Source organism: Podarcis liolepis, assembly GCF_965112155.1.
Source record: "Podarcis liolepis genome assembly, chromosome: 12".
Taxonomy (NCBI): domain Eukaryota; kingdom Metazoa; phylum Chordata; class Lepidosauria; order Squamata; family Lacertidae; genus Podarcis; species Podarcis liolepis.
The window spans coordinates 24,498,124-24,512,758 of NC_139563.1; the positions used below are offsets into that span (position 1 = coordinate 24,498,124).

The 14,635-nt window shown below is 41.1% G+C and overlaps 1 protein-coding gene across 3 annotated transcripts in view; it reads right to left on the reverse strand.

The window, feature by feature from the left end:
• Positions 1-935: 935 nt before the first annotated feature.
• LOC310689629 (macrophage mannose receptor 1-like) overlaps positions 936-14,635 on the reverse strand; it is a 158,629-nt gene continuing 144,929 nt past the window's right edge. For 2 of the 3 annotated variants that reach the window (XM_083467370.1, XM_083467369.1), the window contains exons 20-30: positions 13,664-13,806; positions 12,667-12,778; positions 10,304-10,446; positions 9,549-9,651; positions 8,850-9,082; positions 7,003-7,168; positions 6,350-6,502; positions 4,881-4,991; positions 3,904-4,092; positions 2,180-2,218; positions 936-1,549 (exon numbers count right to left, since the gene is read on the reverse strand). In XM_083467370.1, the coding sequence (XP_083323496.1) occupies positions 1,320-1,549; positions 2,180-2,218; positions 3,904-4,092; positions 4,881-4,991; positions 6,350-6,502; positions 7,003-7,168; positions 8,850-9,082; positions 9,549-9,651; positions 10,304-10,446; positions 12,667-12,778; positions 13,664-13,806 (1,622 nt within the window). In that variant the 3' untranslated portion in view covers positions 936-1,319. The remainder of the gene's footprint in view (positions 1,550-2,179; positions 2,219-3,903; positions 4,093-4,880; positions 4,992-6,349; positions 6,503-7,002; positions 7,169-8,849; positions 9,083-9,548; positions 9,652-10,303; positions 10,447-12,666; positions 12,779-13,663; positions 13,807-14,635) is intronic. The other variant, XM_083467372.1, reaches the window with a different exon arrangement.

Sequence of the window (14,635 nt, forward strand, 5' to 3'; positions counted from 1 at the left end):
TGGTTAAAAGAATTTGGTATATGTAAGTTTTAAGTTTTAGAGTTTTTTAGGTAAGATAAGGTTAAAATAGATTAAGGTAATTTAAATGACAGAATATTGTGAAAGATGGAAAGGATTTGCTGAGATAATTAACAACTAGAATACAAAAAAGGGAGGTGGGAGGAGGTCGTTGAAATAAGTTAATGAAAGTTAGGGATTTGGGAATATTAGACTTGTTTTTTAATTGTTTGTTTATTTTTGTTTTTTGTTTTAGATGTATTGTGTGTTTTGTTACTTTTTTTTTACTTTGGTTTTTATTGATCTGTATTGTTTAATTGTTATGTTTATCTACTTCTTTCTCTCTTTTTCTCCTTCTCTTGCCTTTTCTTTCTTCTTTCTTTGTAACTTTAAAATTCTCAATAAACATCATCTTAAAAAAAAAGAGTTAATAAAGTATGTTTGTCTGTGGATGATAATATTTTCCTGTGCGCCTGGAAGTGTATGGGGAGCCTTGTTAACTGTTCTGTGTGGTACCTTTTAAGAATAACCAATTCAGGTTGCAATCCAGTATACACGATTTGTTTAATGCAGTGGGGTTTGCTTCTGAGTAAAGTATAGTTATTGTTGTATAAACCCACACAAGCCCATATAATGTTTAGTAGCCTTTTTAAAGGCATGTACTGCCCTAAATAGGCCTATTTGGAAAGGAAACTATGTATACAAAATTAGGTACTGAACCAGCAGAGCTGCACATATGGAATTCCTTTTTTAAAAAATAAATAAATATGAGGATTGGATTCCCTGGAAGAGTGGAGGAGGGCTAGATGCACCCCATACTCTTCCTATAAAACCAGACAAGTGGGATTTTAGCTTTATGCATGGACACTGTACTGATTTAGGGAAAAATATTGTGCAATACCTTGGTTGCCAGAGGATATCAATGACATGGTCCTTAGTTTTTCAAGTCAAGTCACCTTTAATTTATTATTTTTTTATTTCATAAAATGTATACACCTCTTGATTTTTTAAAAAACCACAAAGTAGTTTACAAAATGGTAAAACAATAAAATCAAGGAGAAATCCCAACCATACTTAGAAACATATAAAAGTTAAAATACTACAACAGATTAAAATTACCTTAATTTGAATTTATTCTATTTAGAATATTTTTTTTCTAAATAATAATTATGCATTCAGAGCATGCCACACAATGAATGTGATGATAGAAAGGACCTCTGCATATGCATATGGTTACTTCTTGGAAATGAATTAATAATGCAATCCTACCCCTGACAATTCAGAAGTAATTCCTACTGAGCTCAATGAGACTTACTCCCACATTACAGCCTATCTCCCTCTTTATCACCCACAAGCACTTCTGAATCATTGTGAAGAACGATCTCACTGTCACGATAAAGAGAGTTTTCAAAGCTGCCGGTGGTTTGTTGTTTTCTACTTCTTCTTTTGTAGAAAATATAGAGTGCAGTACCCATGCCAATGAGGATGAAGATAACCGGTAGAAGTACCTTTGCAACTTTGCCATGTGCTGATGCAGGAATATCTTCTTGTTCTGTGAATGAGGAAAGATGTATATATCACACACACACACACACACACACACACACACACACACACAACTAGACCCCCTTGTATGAAATGGAGGGATAGCTGGGTGGTGTTTGCAGCTCATAAGCATAGTGTGCCAAGAACTTACAGACCAATGAAATGGCCACATGGCTGGAGGGCATGGAGAGGGGATACAGAAGCAGAACAGATGTGGAGTCAGAAACATCTTGTCCCTTCTTAAAGAAAAGGGCTTTGGCAGGCTGTGAAGGAATCCAACACAGCTGAAAAAAAACTACAAAATGCCAAGGCAATGGTGTACCACCCCCCAGTTATTTTTGTACTACATCTTAAACAGAATACTATTCTGTTCTTTCATGTTCCATCTGAAACACTGTGAAATATTCCATTACACAACCCCCAATTCTCCGCTTCATAGTGGCAGTTCTGTACCAGAAAGGAGAGTCGTCACCACCCTTTTTCCCCAGTAGAGAGCTATAATGCCTCCACCTTTTCCCAGAAATTTCTCTCTTCAGCTTTGAACCAGAAGTTCTTTTCTCAGAATGTTTGGTGCAAGGCTCCGGATCGCAAGAATGCTCATAATTTTTCCTGAGTTCTTTTCACAAAACAGCCTTACCTGTCTTTTTTGTAGGTGCTTTAGTTGTCTCTTCAATAACTGTAAAACAAAAGATATGCTTATGTTCTCAGAACAGTAAGAAAGTTAGGTATGCAAATCATTATTTTTTATTAAAAAAGTAGCATAGATTAGCAACAGAGTGAACCAGACTGAGGAGTGAGAAGAAACTTAAGCAGCATGCCAGCAAGCACATCCTGGTGCCATTCCCATCTAGAACAAAAATGTAGGATTGGTCAACTGACATTTCATAGCTTGTCATAAGAAGATAAGAAGAATCTGCTGGATCAGGCCAATAGCCCATCTAGTCCAGCATCCTCTTCTCCCAGTGGCCAAACAGATGCCTGTGGGAAACCAGGAAGCAGGATTTGACCACAAAAGTTCTCTCCCCTCCTGTGGTTTCCAGCAACTGAACAGAAGCATTGGTGCCTCCAACTGCAGTGTCAGAGCATAGCCACAGTGGCTAAAGAATACAACAAAAATACAGCTGAAGATTAGAAAAAAAGGTTGGCATGTCCTCCCCCTACTCTGACTCTGGCTGGTACTAGTGTTATCTTTGATCGAGAACAAATAATAGGCAGTCTTGGTTTGGCAAGGAAACCAAGCTGGAAAGAAGCCTGGATCACGCTCTGTGATGAATCCAAAGCTAAGGGGTTGGAGACACTCTCCCCTCCAAAACCTAACAGGTAAAAAAAACTGTTGGAGTTTTAATGCTGTGTGCACTTTCACCTTATGCCTCCAGTGATTTTCCTCCCAATGAAACAAAAACCAAAGGTATGTGATGGGACCTCTGGAATCCCCTAGTGCCTGAAAAATGTGTGTGTGACAATATTATAGGAAGCATATTTATCCTTTTATTTTTCAAACTTTGGGCCCTGACATATCACACAATGAAAATAACATGATTATGCACTTTAGACACTGCATTTGCTTTTGGGTGTGCTTCTTTCAATAAAAAAATCAATAAATATATGTTACTATTTAAAAATGGGAGCCAAGTTTTAAATTTGAAGTGTTTAGTATAGTCACTTAATCCCTTTGCTTAGCAAGATCAGCAATGATGAGCTGCATTTTAAATATGTAAATGTGGAGACTACTAAATGCTCTTGCCTTTTGAGGAAAATGACAAATTTATGATATTTATCACACAGCAATCCTGGGGACTGAGAATGATTGTGGAAACCTTGACTATTAGATAAAATGTTAATAACCTTATTAGTTTTAAAAGACAGAATATTCTATAGTTAGTAGCAAATAATTAATAGACTTCAGCTTTGGTTCTACCTTCTCTCCTGCCATTTATTATTAGGGAGTATTTAGTTGGTTGGAAGTATCAGTAAAGTCTGTCAAAAGTTGAAAAAAGAATAGGAAGTGACAAGGAGTAGGAAAGACAAAATGCAGAGTATCAATTTGATGAAATGTGGCTTATGCTAGAAAAAGGATGACTGACAGTCTAGAAAGATTACCTAGTAAGAATAGGACTAGGTGGAATATTGTTAAAATGGCAAGAGAGAGAAAAGTCCCTTTCTGTAGTAACATGGAAGCCCCTTCCTTGGAGAGCTTTAGGAAGAAGGCAAATAAAGAGATGACAAAGATAAACTTCTAGTAGCATAATCTAGTCAGAGAGCAATTAGAGCAGAGTGTCCTAAGACACTAACTTTAGACAAGTGACTCAATGTTCAACAGAATTATTGTGAAATGCAGCTGAATAGCCATTTCAGACTTACTTTTGCGTCTTTTACATATAAATCCCTTAGAGTATCCGCAGTGCTCCCTGGACCACTTCCCATTGTGGCTGTTCATGAGAATGCAGTTCTTATCACTATCACTGAAAATAGCTTGAGGATCAGGTGTGGACTCTTCATCTTTCCAGTTGACAAAATCCAGTGCAGTGTTATCTTGCCATATCCATTCTCCTAATTATAAAAGTAAAATAAATGGCATAAAGACTATCGAGAAAAAGAGTAGTGCTGCTGCACGACCCTGGATTTGCATGAAGTCAGACCGGGAAAGAGCGAGAGGAAGGAAAGTGGCAGTTTACAACAGCAACATTTTGAGTAAAGCAGGAATGGGGAGACGTTTGGGGGAGAAAGGGAAATGGCAGTTGTAAATCATAGGGATGCCATATTTCCAAAAGTAAAAACCACGCTACCCTGGTTTGAGCGCAGTTTTCTGTATGACTTGCCTAAGATCCAGTACAAAGCTCTGCCTTTCAGAAATTCCCAGTAATGTCTGGGAAAATCTGGACATATGGCAGCCCTACCATAGCAGAGGTTTGAGTAAAGCATGGATGGACAGAACTGACTGGGCAATGGTGCTTTAAAACAACAGCAAGGTTTGTGTAAAACAGGGATGAGGTGGAGGAACAGAGAGGAAATGGCAGGTTTATACGATGGCCAAGGTTTCAGTAAAGTGGGTAAGGGGGAAGCTAGGGAGGAAGATCTAGAGCAGTGTTTCCCAAACCTGGGACGTCAGCTGTTTTTGAACCACTATTCCCATCATCCCTAACCACTGGTTCTGCTAGCTAGCTAGGGATGATGGGAGTTGTAGTCCCAAAACAGCTGGAGACCCAAATTGGGAAACACTGGTCTAGAGGTTTAATGTGGGGGGAATGGCTGGGGTGGGTGGGTGGGTGTTGATGAGTGGAGCAAGCAGGGGCACAGCCCCATGTATTATAAATAAATATTGAATGTTAAACCATTACCATCTATGTTTCTGAACAATCCTATCCAATAGTCAGCATGTTGGGATTGCTGAGTATGCTCCATCAAAAAGTTCAGTTCAGCTGAATCTTCTATAGAAATCAAGGTGCTACCTAGGAAACATCATACAAGTAAAGTAAGCTCATTTAAAAATTGCATTCCTGTTTTAAATTTTATTTATTCTTTTTAATTTATTTAAAATATTCCCATTTTAATATTGTTTTTTTTAAAATATAACTGTAACCCACCCTGAGACCTTATGGTGATGGGTAGGTGACAAATCACCATCATATATGTATTAGACATGCACTGGTAGAACTGACATGAGGTTTGATGGGATTCTTGACAGCCCTGGCAAGTGGTCCTTGGCAATAATGAAGTTGTCAGGAGTGTTGATGAAAACGCCTGCCCCCAGGATGCAGGAATGGTGAGCTAGGTGGCAAAGTCCCTTTCTTAGTGGAGCGCTTTTTCCAGGCAGCAAGGACTCTGCTCACCTCATCACCCCTCTGTTTATCTCACACCTCTGGCCAATCTCTCTTCCTCTCACTTTACCTACAGGCAGGCATGTGCACTGCCAGCAGCAAAAAGTCAGCTTAGCAAGAAAGCACTGCTGCTGCCACACACCATTTTTGTTCCCCCACAGTGCTTCTCTGGCCCCAGTGGAGCAACCTTCTGTCTGGGCTCAGAGGTACGGTGGAGGAAATAAAATGGCGAGCCACAGCAAGTGGGGTTTCTGGCTACACTGACAATCCTGCATGCTTCAGGTGAGGACACATGGAGGGGAGCTGTCCTTCAAAGTGCTTGGATCATCAGCCAATGCCTGAGTGTGCTGATCCCTGATACCAGGCCTTCATATCAGGTTTTCTAAATGTTCTTTTAATAATAAATCTTTCTGTTTGCTGGATTCAGACAGTAAGAAAGAAGCTGTTGTTTGCAGTGAGATCTCACGGGAGCCTCCCAGAGCCAGGATGAGAATTCTCCAGCTTGCATAAGAGGCAAGACACTCTCGGTGTGCTGGCTCTGGACAGGTAGGGGTGGTTGTGTGGGTGGTGGTTCCAGGGTTGTTCCGGCTTTACACGCAATCCCTAGAAACCAACCCCCCTATAAGTCATCTGTACCTCCAATGAGTTCAGAGAGATATGCCCTTCCTGATTTATCATCACAGCAATCCTGGGAGATAAGTTTAAACTGAAAGGTGGGGATTGGCCCAAGAACACCCAGTAAGCTTTGTGAGTGAGCAGGAATTTGAACCCCTGTCTCTCTGGTCAAAGTCCAAGGCTGAAAGCCTGTACCCACTTACTTAGCTATAGGCCCCATTGAACTTGATGGGACATACTTCTGAATAGACATGCTAGGATTGTATAGGACTGCACTGCAACACTAACTGGTGTACAAACTGGCTTTGGAGGCTAACTAGGAATCTTCTAGCATGGAAAAATCACGTTGTGATTTGAATCAAAATGACACCCACCTAACTGAGTACATTTGAAGGATGCATCCGGCCATCCATTTGAAGGCTGGTTGATTTGATAGCAATGAGCCCGAAAAGGAATCCAAGATCTCTGGTCCTCTTTTGAGTCAGGGCATTTCCCTGGGACTTGTGGAGGCTCAGTTGGGAGTTTACCTATTATGAAACAAATATTTTATTTTTTGAACAGGTATCTTAGAAACCCTTAAGTACCAGAGATATGCATAAGATTTGAACAAATCCAAAATCTTGAGGTGCACATGAGTATCTTGGAGGAATCCTGGAAATGTAGAAGGTGAAATGGGAGGTGAAACTCTGCAAATTTGCACATGTCAAAGAAGTCCCCCTAAAATAATAGGTTTGTAGTTTCTGAGTACTCCTGGATGCTTACTCACAGTAATGTCAAATGGGGCTTACTTCTAGGTAAATGTGTATAGAATTGCTGTCTTAAAACACATGCCTGAGTCTGTTCAGTTGCTAAGCATGGTTACCTAATGCTGGATTGTTTATTGCAACCTCTATTCTATTTTTGTTTGACTATTTATTATAGCCTGATGGTTTGAAAAGTAACATTTTATTCATTCCCTACGAAAGAGGCAGAAATGTCAATAGTACATTTCTCAGCTTATAGTACAATAGTACATTTCTTTGCTTACCATGGTAGTGCTCACAGAAAGAGAGGTATGCTTCATTGCAAGTTCCGGTTTTCCAGTGACCATCAATGTCTAAATAGACACAGGCTTTTTTCTGCTTTGGCTCCCCAGGGGCCCAGTTAGTATATACCAGTCTCCAGTTGCTTATCCACTTATATTGCTCATCAGTCTGAAATCCAAATTCACAGTGAAATGACACATGCTGGCCCAGAGAAAGCTTTTAAGTTCATTTTCCATAACATGAACTCCACAACACTTACTTTTCTTTCCCTTTCATTTTATTTATACACACATTTCATCATCCTTTAGGGGATGAAGTCTGGGTAGTAGTACTATACTTATTACGTCTGAAGTCATGAGTATGAAACAATTCTGAGCTATCAAAGGCAGGGGCAAAACTAGGCTTTGTTTCATCCAGGTTGGCACCCCCTGCACATGTGTTTGTGCATGCACACACACACACACACACAGACATAGGCTGGGAGCCTGAATGGTGCCCTGAAGAGGCTCCACCCTGTGCAAAAAACCTGACTAACCCCTCTGTAGCTATGGCTCTATCCAGGGATTTGGAGCACAATGTTTTCAGTATGCTCATGGCATGAAGCTCTAGCTCTTCATTCCATCTGAATCATGAGAATCTGTGAAGGTTAGGAGCCTGGATAGGAGCCTGGAAGCAGTAATAGGCTATGCGGGGGCCAACGAATTGAGGCTGAATCCTGATAAGATGAAGGTGCTGTGAAGGGGTGGTTCCTATGTCTGGGAATTAGGTGGATAACCTGTCCTGGAAGGGGTTGCAATCGCCCTGCAGGAACAGGGTCATAGTTTGGGAGTGCTCCAGGATTCCTTACTATTGCTGGCCTCTCAATTGGCTTCTCTGACTAGGAGAGCTTATGTCCACTTTATATCTGCCAATCAGGTCCATTCCTGGACCTCCCACCTGGACTACTCTAATGTGCTGTATCTGTGGCTATCCTTGAAGATGGCCCAGAGACTGAAGCTACTGCAGAATGTGGCTGCTAGATTGGTAAGTGGGGCAGCCTGATGGGACAATGTGTGGGTCACTCATCCAGAAATCACTGCATTGGCTGTCATTGACTTATGGGGCTTGACTCAAGGTATTAGCATACCAAATCCTGAACATCTTGGGATCCAAGTACCTAAAATATCAGGAAGGAAGCATCTTCCTGAATATCTAACATCAATATACAATCAAGATAACATTTTATAAAAGAATGGAAATAGTTGATTGAATATTTACAGATAAATTATAAACAGATAAGAACATTGGCAGGATTGTTATAATAACCTGCAGTTTTATGAGTATATATTAAGATATTAAAAATAAATTTAAGGAACCACAGAGAGAAGGAAAAGGATGTCAAGTTTTGAATATATATATAAGAATCCTGGTTGGTGTTGATCCAGTATGGTACTTAGTTTACTGTATTCATTGTAGAAAATGCAAGTCATCTACGGAACCTGTTGCCCCACCCCTCCTAAAGCAACATAGAAGTGATTGATTTCTCTTTCTGAGGGTGAAAAAGGAGTCGAGACTAAAGACTACTAAAGATCTTGCTGCCTGGGGGTGTGCTGCTGCACTGAGTGCAGAAGCCCCTTTACAGACTGGAAATTGTTATATTTCTGTTAAGATTTCGTGTACAGATAAAGTATAGCCACTGGAAATAGCTCATAGGTAACCCACAGATGATATACAAAACTTTTGTAATGCTTACCAAGGATATTCGTAATAAAGTCAGGTAATAAAAGTCTTTTCTATGTCCTTCTGAACACATGTTCTTGATGTGGATATGTAGTACAGTATTATGTTAATGTATATCATATGTATTTACCATATTGCTATTTAGGCCAATCCATGCAGGTTCTCCATATTTTAACACCCACAGCCATAGGAATGATTCGATGTAGGGATCCAAAATACTGGCAAGCTCTGACTGTTCAGATTTACACTTTTTCCTGGCCTCTTCCCATGTCATTTTGGGGCTGCTGAGAGAGTAACTTCTATTCCCAAAAGGGGCATAACCAGAGGCTGGAATTGTTGTTTCAGAGTGTGATAATGCAGGATCTATAGGCAAGTAATCAAGAGAAAAGACAGAGATCAGTTTAGACTACACACACCTGACACTAAATTTCTGAATACTATTATTCCCTAAACATTTTAAATCTTGAAAATCAACATTTTAAATGCCAGCTATAACACTTAGTCAAGTTTTCTTCAAAAACATATATGGATGAGGCCACAGAATACATTTAATTTACTATCACAAAAGCAGCAAACAAAATACCTAAAATGTAGTCAACATGACCATTAACAACACACCTCCATTTCTTTCCAGAGAGGTCAAGAATCTGTTCTGTAATTAGCTTCCTGTCCACCATCATTCTCAGATGACAAAACCTCAGTTCAGTCATTAAAGCTGGCAATCAGCTTTTTAATTTTTTTTTTACCAGAACAGAAAACTGGAGTTAGACTCTATAATGCAATCTGCATTAAACACTGTTTTCTGTTCCTTCTCTTCTAAAAAACATACCAGTGTTTCTTTGGCAGATGTAGCTTTTCTTAGCAGAACATGGCCCATCTCTCCAATATCCTGCCAGCTTTTCAGGCTCCTTCATCATAAAAATGCAGTCCTCCTAAGAAATAAAAGTATAACAAAGGGACAGGTAACACAGTAGCTATTTATACAATGTAGGGGCCAATCCATTTGTACTTGAAACTTTCCTTTTATACTCTTGACCCGAAACTCCCTGGAACTCTCAGGTGGGTGCCATGGCCATTATAAGAGAACAAGGGAAGTGTTCATGGTGAGTTCCGGCACCTCTTTTTCTAGAAAAATAGCACTTCTCTTGACAAATACCAGGCTCCACAATCACCCAATCATAGATAGTGGCAAGATCCAGACTACAAGTGCAGTGTGCATCTGTCAGCGCAAGGCTTCCTATCTCTGGATCCTATTCAGGAGTAGGAATCAGTAGCTGATACGTGCTCTAGATCAGGGATTAGCTGATGCTTCCTGGAAGTGGGGTAGGATAGCAGACCAGTTATAAAACTGGTTAGGTGTTGCCTAACTGTTACTTTACATACTAGCTGCTTAGCTTGAGACAGCTGGCTCTAAAAATAAACAAAGGAAACACCAGCCAGAGATTGAATGGGGAATTGGTACAGAAATGGGGTGCTAACACTGAAGGTTCTCTGAACATGTAGTTTCACTGCAGGAATGGAATATAGAAAATATTTCTTGTTTCTGGGGTAAGAATGATGAAAGCCTTTGCAGGCAGGACTTACACCATAACCTGGAAAACCTTTGGCCCAGTTTGTGTAGTGGACTCCACTTCCATCTGTCCATACAAACATGCGCTCAATATTAATATCATTCAGTCCAATCCAAGGATCAGTTGCAGCACTTTTTAAATGCACCGTGAGGAATGCTAAATAAAAACAATGACACATTTTTTTCAAAAAGGATTTGGCAAATGTACGCCCTTCACCTATAAGTGTTTGATATAGTGCATCATAATGTGATCTAGTTGTAGTTTGGGTTCATGTTGTATCATCATCATCAAAACACATTTGATTAATGCAAGAATTGCCAGTGTGCTGGCCTTCAGATGCTGTTGGACTAAATCTTCCGCCTTTCCTGACCACTGGCTATGCTGCCTGGGGCTTAATGGAGTTACAGTCTCACAAAGTGTGGTGGACATCACACTGGCTACCCTGTTTTAATAATAAAAAAAGGGCCACTGAATCCAGCACACCACATTCTGTACTTGGATAAAGCATTAATAGGCCACCCTTACAATAAACAAGCTTTTTCCCAGCTTAAGGATTTAGATCTGAACTGGGAAGATGTTTGGTGAAGTGAGGTTTTGCCTTTTCTAAGATTTAGAATCATCACCCATTTTCCTTTCTTTTCCCCCAATATAATTTTATTGAATTTCACAAATTAACTTCAAATTAAATACATTGTTTCATATATTGACTCCCCATCGCCACAGTATTTTTATTCAAACTATTTTCTACCGCATTCTGTATCAAATTCTCATCTATTACCAAAATCCCTCTGATACAATTACTTTATCATTTTTCTTCCGCTGTTTCTATTTCAAATCCTGCCATCAATTTCATTTCTTTGTAATGCTTTTCCAAATAGTCCCTCCATTTTCTTTTCAAAATGATGGACAACAGATTATTTCCCTCAGACTGACAATATACATATTAATTAAGACTCATTATCTTATCAATATAAGCGTTGTTGCTCGCCAAATATAGTCCATGTACAAAATTATGCTTTGGAAGACAATAAAATTGGAGTGGGTAGCTTAATTTTGGCTATCAGACTAATTTCGTATGGGTGATGGGAAAGGGGAAATGGTGGCAGAGAAGTGGGCAGGGAGGAAAGGATTGGGAGAGAGAAAGGGTGCCCTGGCCACTTTTGCCTTCAGCTCTACCCATTGACAGTATGCAGCCCCTGTGGAGGTAAGGCACACCTCGCACCCGGCATGCCACAGCGTGCCAAGGAGCTCTGTGCCCACACTCTCTGGACTTTCACCTCCTGGCCAGAAGACAGGGTTTCCCCCTGACCTTTTGGAGCTATGGAGGTAACGCTCTGCTTGTTCTGAGGCACAACTCACACCCGGCATGCCACAGTGTGCCAAGGAGCCTTGCACCCACGTTCCATGAACTTGTGGCCTCTTGGCAAGTAGACAGGGTTTCCCCCCTGACCTTTTGTCCTTTCATATGATCTGTTTACTAGACAGAATGCTTGGCTAAAGCATAACAAGGAACACAGACGCAATCCACTTTCACAATGCCTACGGGAAACACCTGCTGACACGTGTATTAGCTAATGCTTAGAATGTGCTTAGATGGAATATGTTAAAGTTCAGAGTGGTTTCACTACCTCTTTTTCCAACTGTATTTTATCCAATAAAAAGAGGCTCTGCAAGGCTTGCTTTTCAGCTTGCTTCTGCACAGCTCACTTGCATCCAACCTTCTGTCGTCCTCGTTATTCCTGCAGCCCCTAATGGATGGCCCCTCAAGCAAATACAGCTCTCAACAGGTAAAATTTTCCCCACCCCAGCTATTGATCTTGCCTATTAAATCTCTTTTAACTGCTATTAAAATAGCAGTCACTCTTTCTCAAGTTCCCCAAGTATTATCCAACTGCAGCCACCAAATGCATTATACAGAATAACTACGGGGTCATTTTATTCTTCTTGCACTTGTCTTGTGGGAATCTTTGCAGAGTAGATTCTTCCTGTGCTACTTGGGGAATCATAAAATCATAGAATTGTAGAGTTGGAAGGGACCTCCAACCTTCTGCAATGCAGGAATCTTTTGCCCAACGTGAGACTTTTGAACCCACAACCCTGAGATTAAGAATCTCATGATATACCAACTGAGCTGTCGCTGAGGTCTACAGCCATGTGGAAGGAGCTGGTAATATGCACTGCTGCATCACTGCCCTGGTTTCCAGCCCCCCCCCCCAATGTGGCCTGAAGTTTCTCAAGCCACCTGAGGAGTAAGGTGCCACAAAGGAGCCATTTCTAACCCTTCTTCTGGCACAAACGTAACTTGAGTCGAGGCTCTTGGACTTTTAACATGTCAAGTCTATATGAACAATCTGTTTTAAAAAGAACTGACTGCACCTTGTGTAGCTTTGTTTCGTATAGTTGCCAGATTTCCTCCTAGATTCTTGCAAGTGGTTCGTGCATAGGACCAATTTTTCCTCTCTTCATTAAGACCAAATAGCTGGAAGCACTGTAGGGGGAAATAACAACTCTCCAAAATTCCATACATGATGTAATGGTTAGTGAAAGTAGCAATCATGAAACAGTATTGAGCAAATAAAGGTAAAGGTACCCCTGCCCGTTCGGGCCAGTCTTGCCAGACTCTAGGGTTGTACGCTCAACTCACTCTATAGGCCGGAAGCCAGTGCTGTCCGCAGACACGTCCGGGTCACGTGGCCAGCATGACAAGCTGCATCTGGCGAGCCAGCACAGCACATGGAACGCCGTTTACCTTCCCGCTGGTAAGCAGTCCCTATTTATCTACTTGCACCCGGAGGTGCTTTCAAACTGCTAGGTTGGCAGGCGCTGGGACCAAACGACGGGAGTGCACCCCGCCGCAGGGATTCGAACCGCCGACCATGCGATCGGCAAGTCCTAGGCGCTGAGGTTTTACCCACAGCGCCACCCGCGTAGAGCAGTCCTACCCCATAGGATTTGCTAGTTAGAAGGGGATTAGGATGGGATGGAAAATGGGGCAGAGGAAGGAACTGGGGAGAACATCCACGCTGGTAGCTCCAGTTGTTAATTTGAGCTATTAAAATATCCCCCTTTAATCAAAAATTTAAACTATTCAGATACAGATTTAAAAACCTTTTTTTTTTTTTTTTTTTTGGTATTTACTATTCTAACACAATAGTCCTTTTCAGTTCTTAGTGGGGAAGAAGGATGTGACAACATAATGACAAGCTGCGCCTCCTGGTCTACATGCCTCTTTATTTTAAGCTCTATACAGAACACCTGAGTAAAACATGAAGGGCAACCTCTGCATGTTCAGCAGCTCTGGGGAAAGTATTCACTGTATGCTATCCGAAAAGGACTAGTATGCCAAGCAATTTGTAATGACTACACTAGTTACCTTTTTATCAAAGAAAAGCCATCCTTCAGCACAGCCTCCAAGAGGTACAGGCAGCGTGGGAGCAACAGATGAACGGACAGAACTGTTATGCCTTTCACATACAAATCTGTCCTCAGTACCACAATTGATATCATTCCATAAACCTAAACAGAAAAGTTATTAAATCACTTGCAAACTGAAAAGGGCAAGCAGTCCTTCAGGTATACAGTACAAATGAAGGCTTGAGAATAACAAAGAGCAGCGGCAGCAACTTATTCCATATTTGAAGAAAACGGGACAATCAGTGGCGGAGAGCAGGCGGGGGTGGGGCACCCAGCGTGGGGGGGGGGGGCAGCCGTGATGGCACCCTGCCGAAATTGCGCTGCCGGGGGTGGAGTGCTCCCCCCGCACTCCTCTTCCTCCACCAGTGGGGACAATGTGTAGATGGAATAAGCAAGCAGTTGTTCACAATACAAACTGCTTAAAAGTCCCAAAGTTATTAAAATAGCATTGAAACAGTGTAGTATTTCCCCAAATCTCTCTTGCCCTATAAAGTTGTTCATGTGATAAATATACAGCATCCTTTAACTTTTAATACCATGTCATTTTTTTTTAAAAGGCAATTCAAGAGCTGTAAAATAATGAATTTCCCCTCCCAAACAATGTATATTTATGGATGGAATAGTCATTGCAGCTATAGTTTCAGGGTTTATCCACACTTGCCTTTCCTCCCTGCTTCCAGGCACAGTCTGCACTTTAAAGCGCCATGTCCGAGTGCTCTTTCTTTCTTTCTTTCTTTCTTTCTTTTGCCTTGGAGCTTTCTCCATGAAAACCCACTATTTAAATCTCAATCGGAGCAAACAGCAATCTGTGGAAAACCCAAATTGCTGTTTGTTGCACTTCAGTTTTAAAAAGTGGGTTTTTGCAGTGAAAGCTATGGGACATGAAGCTTTAAAGAGAGGACCTGTACCTGGAAAGAGGGGGGCAACAGGT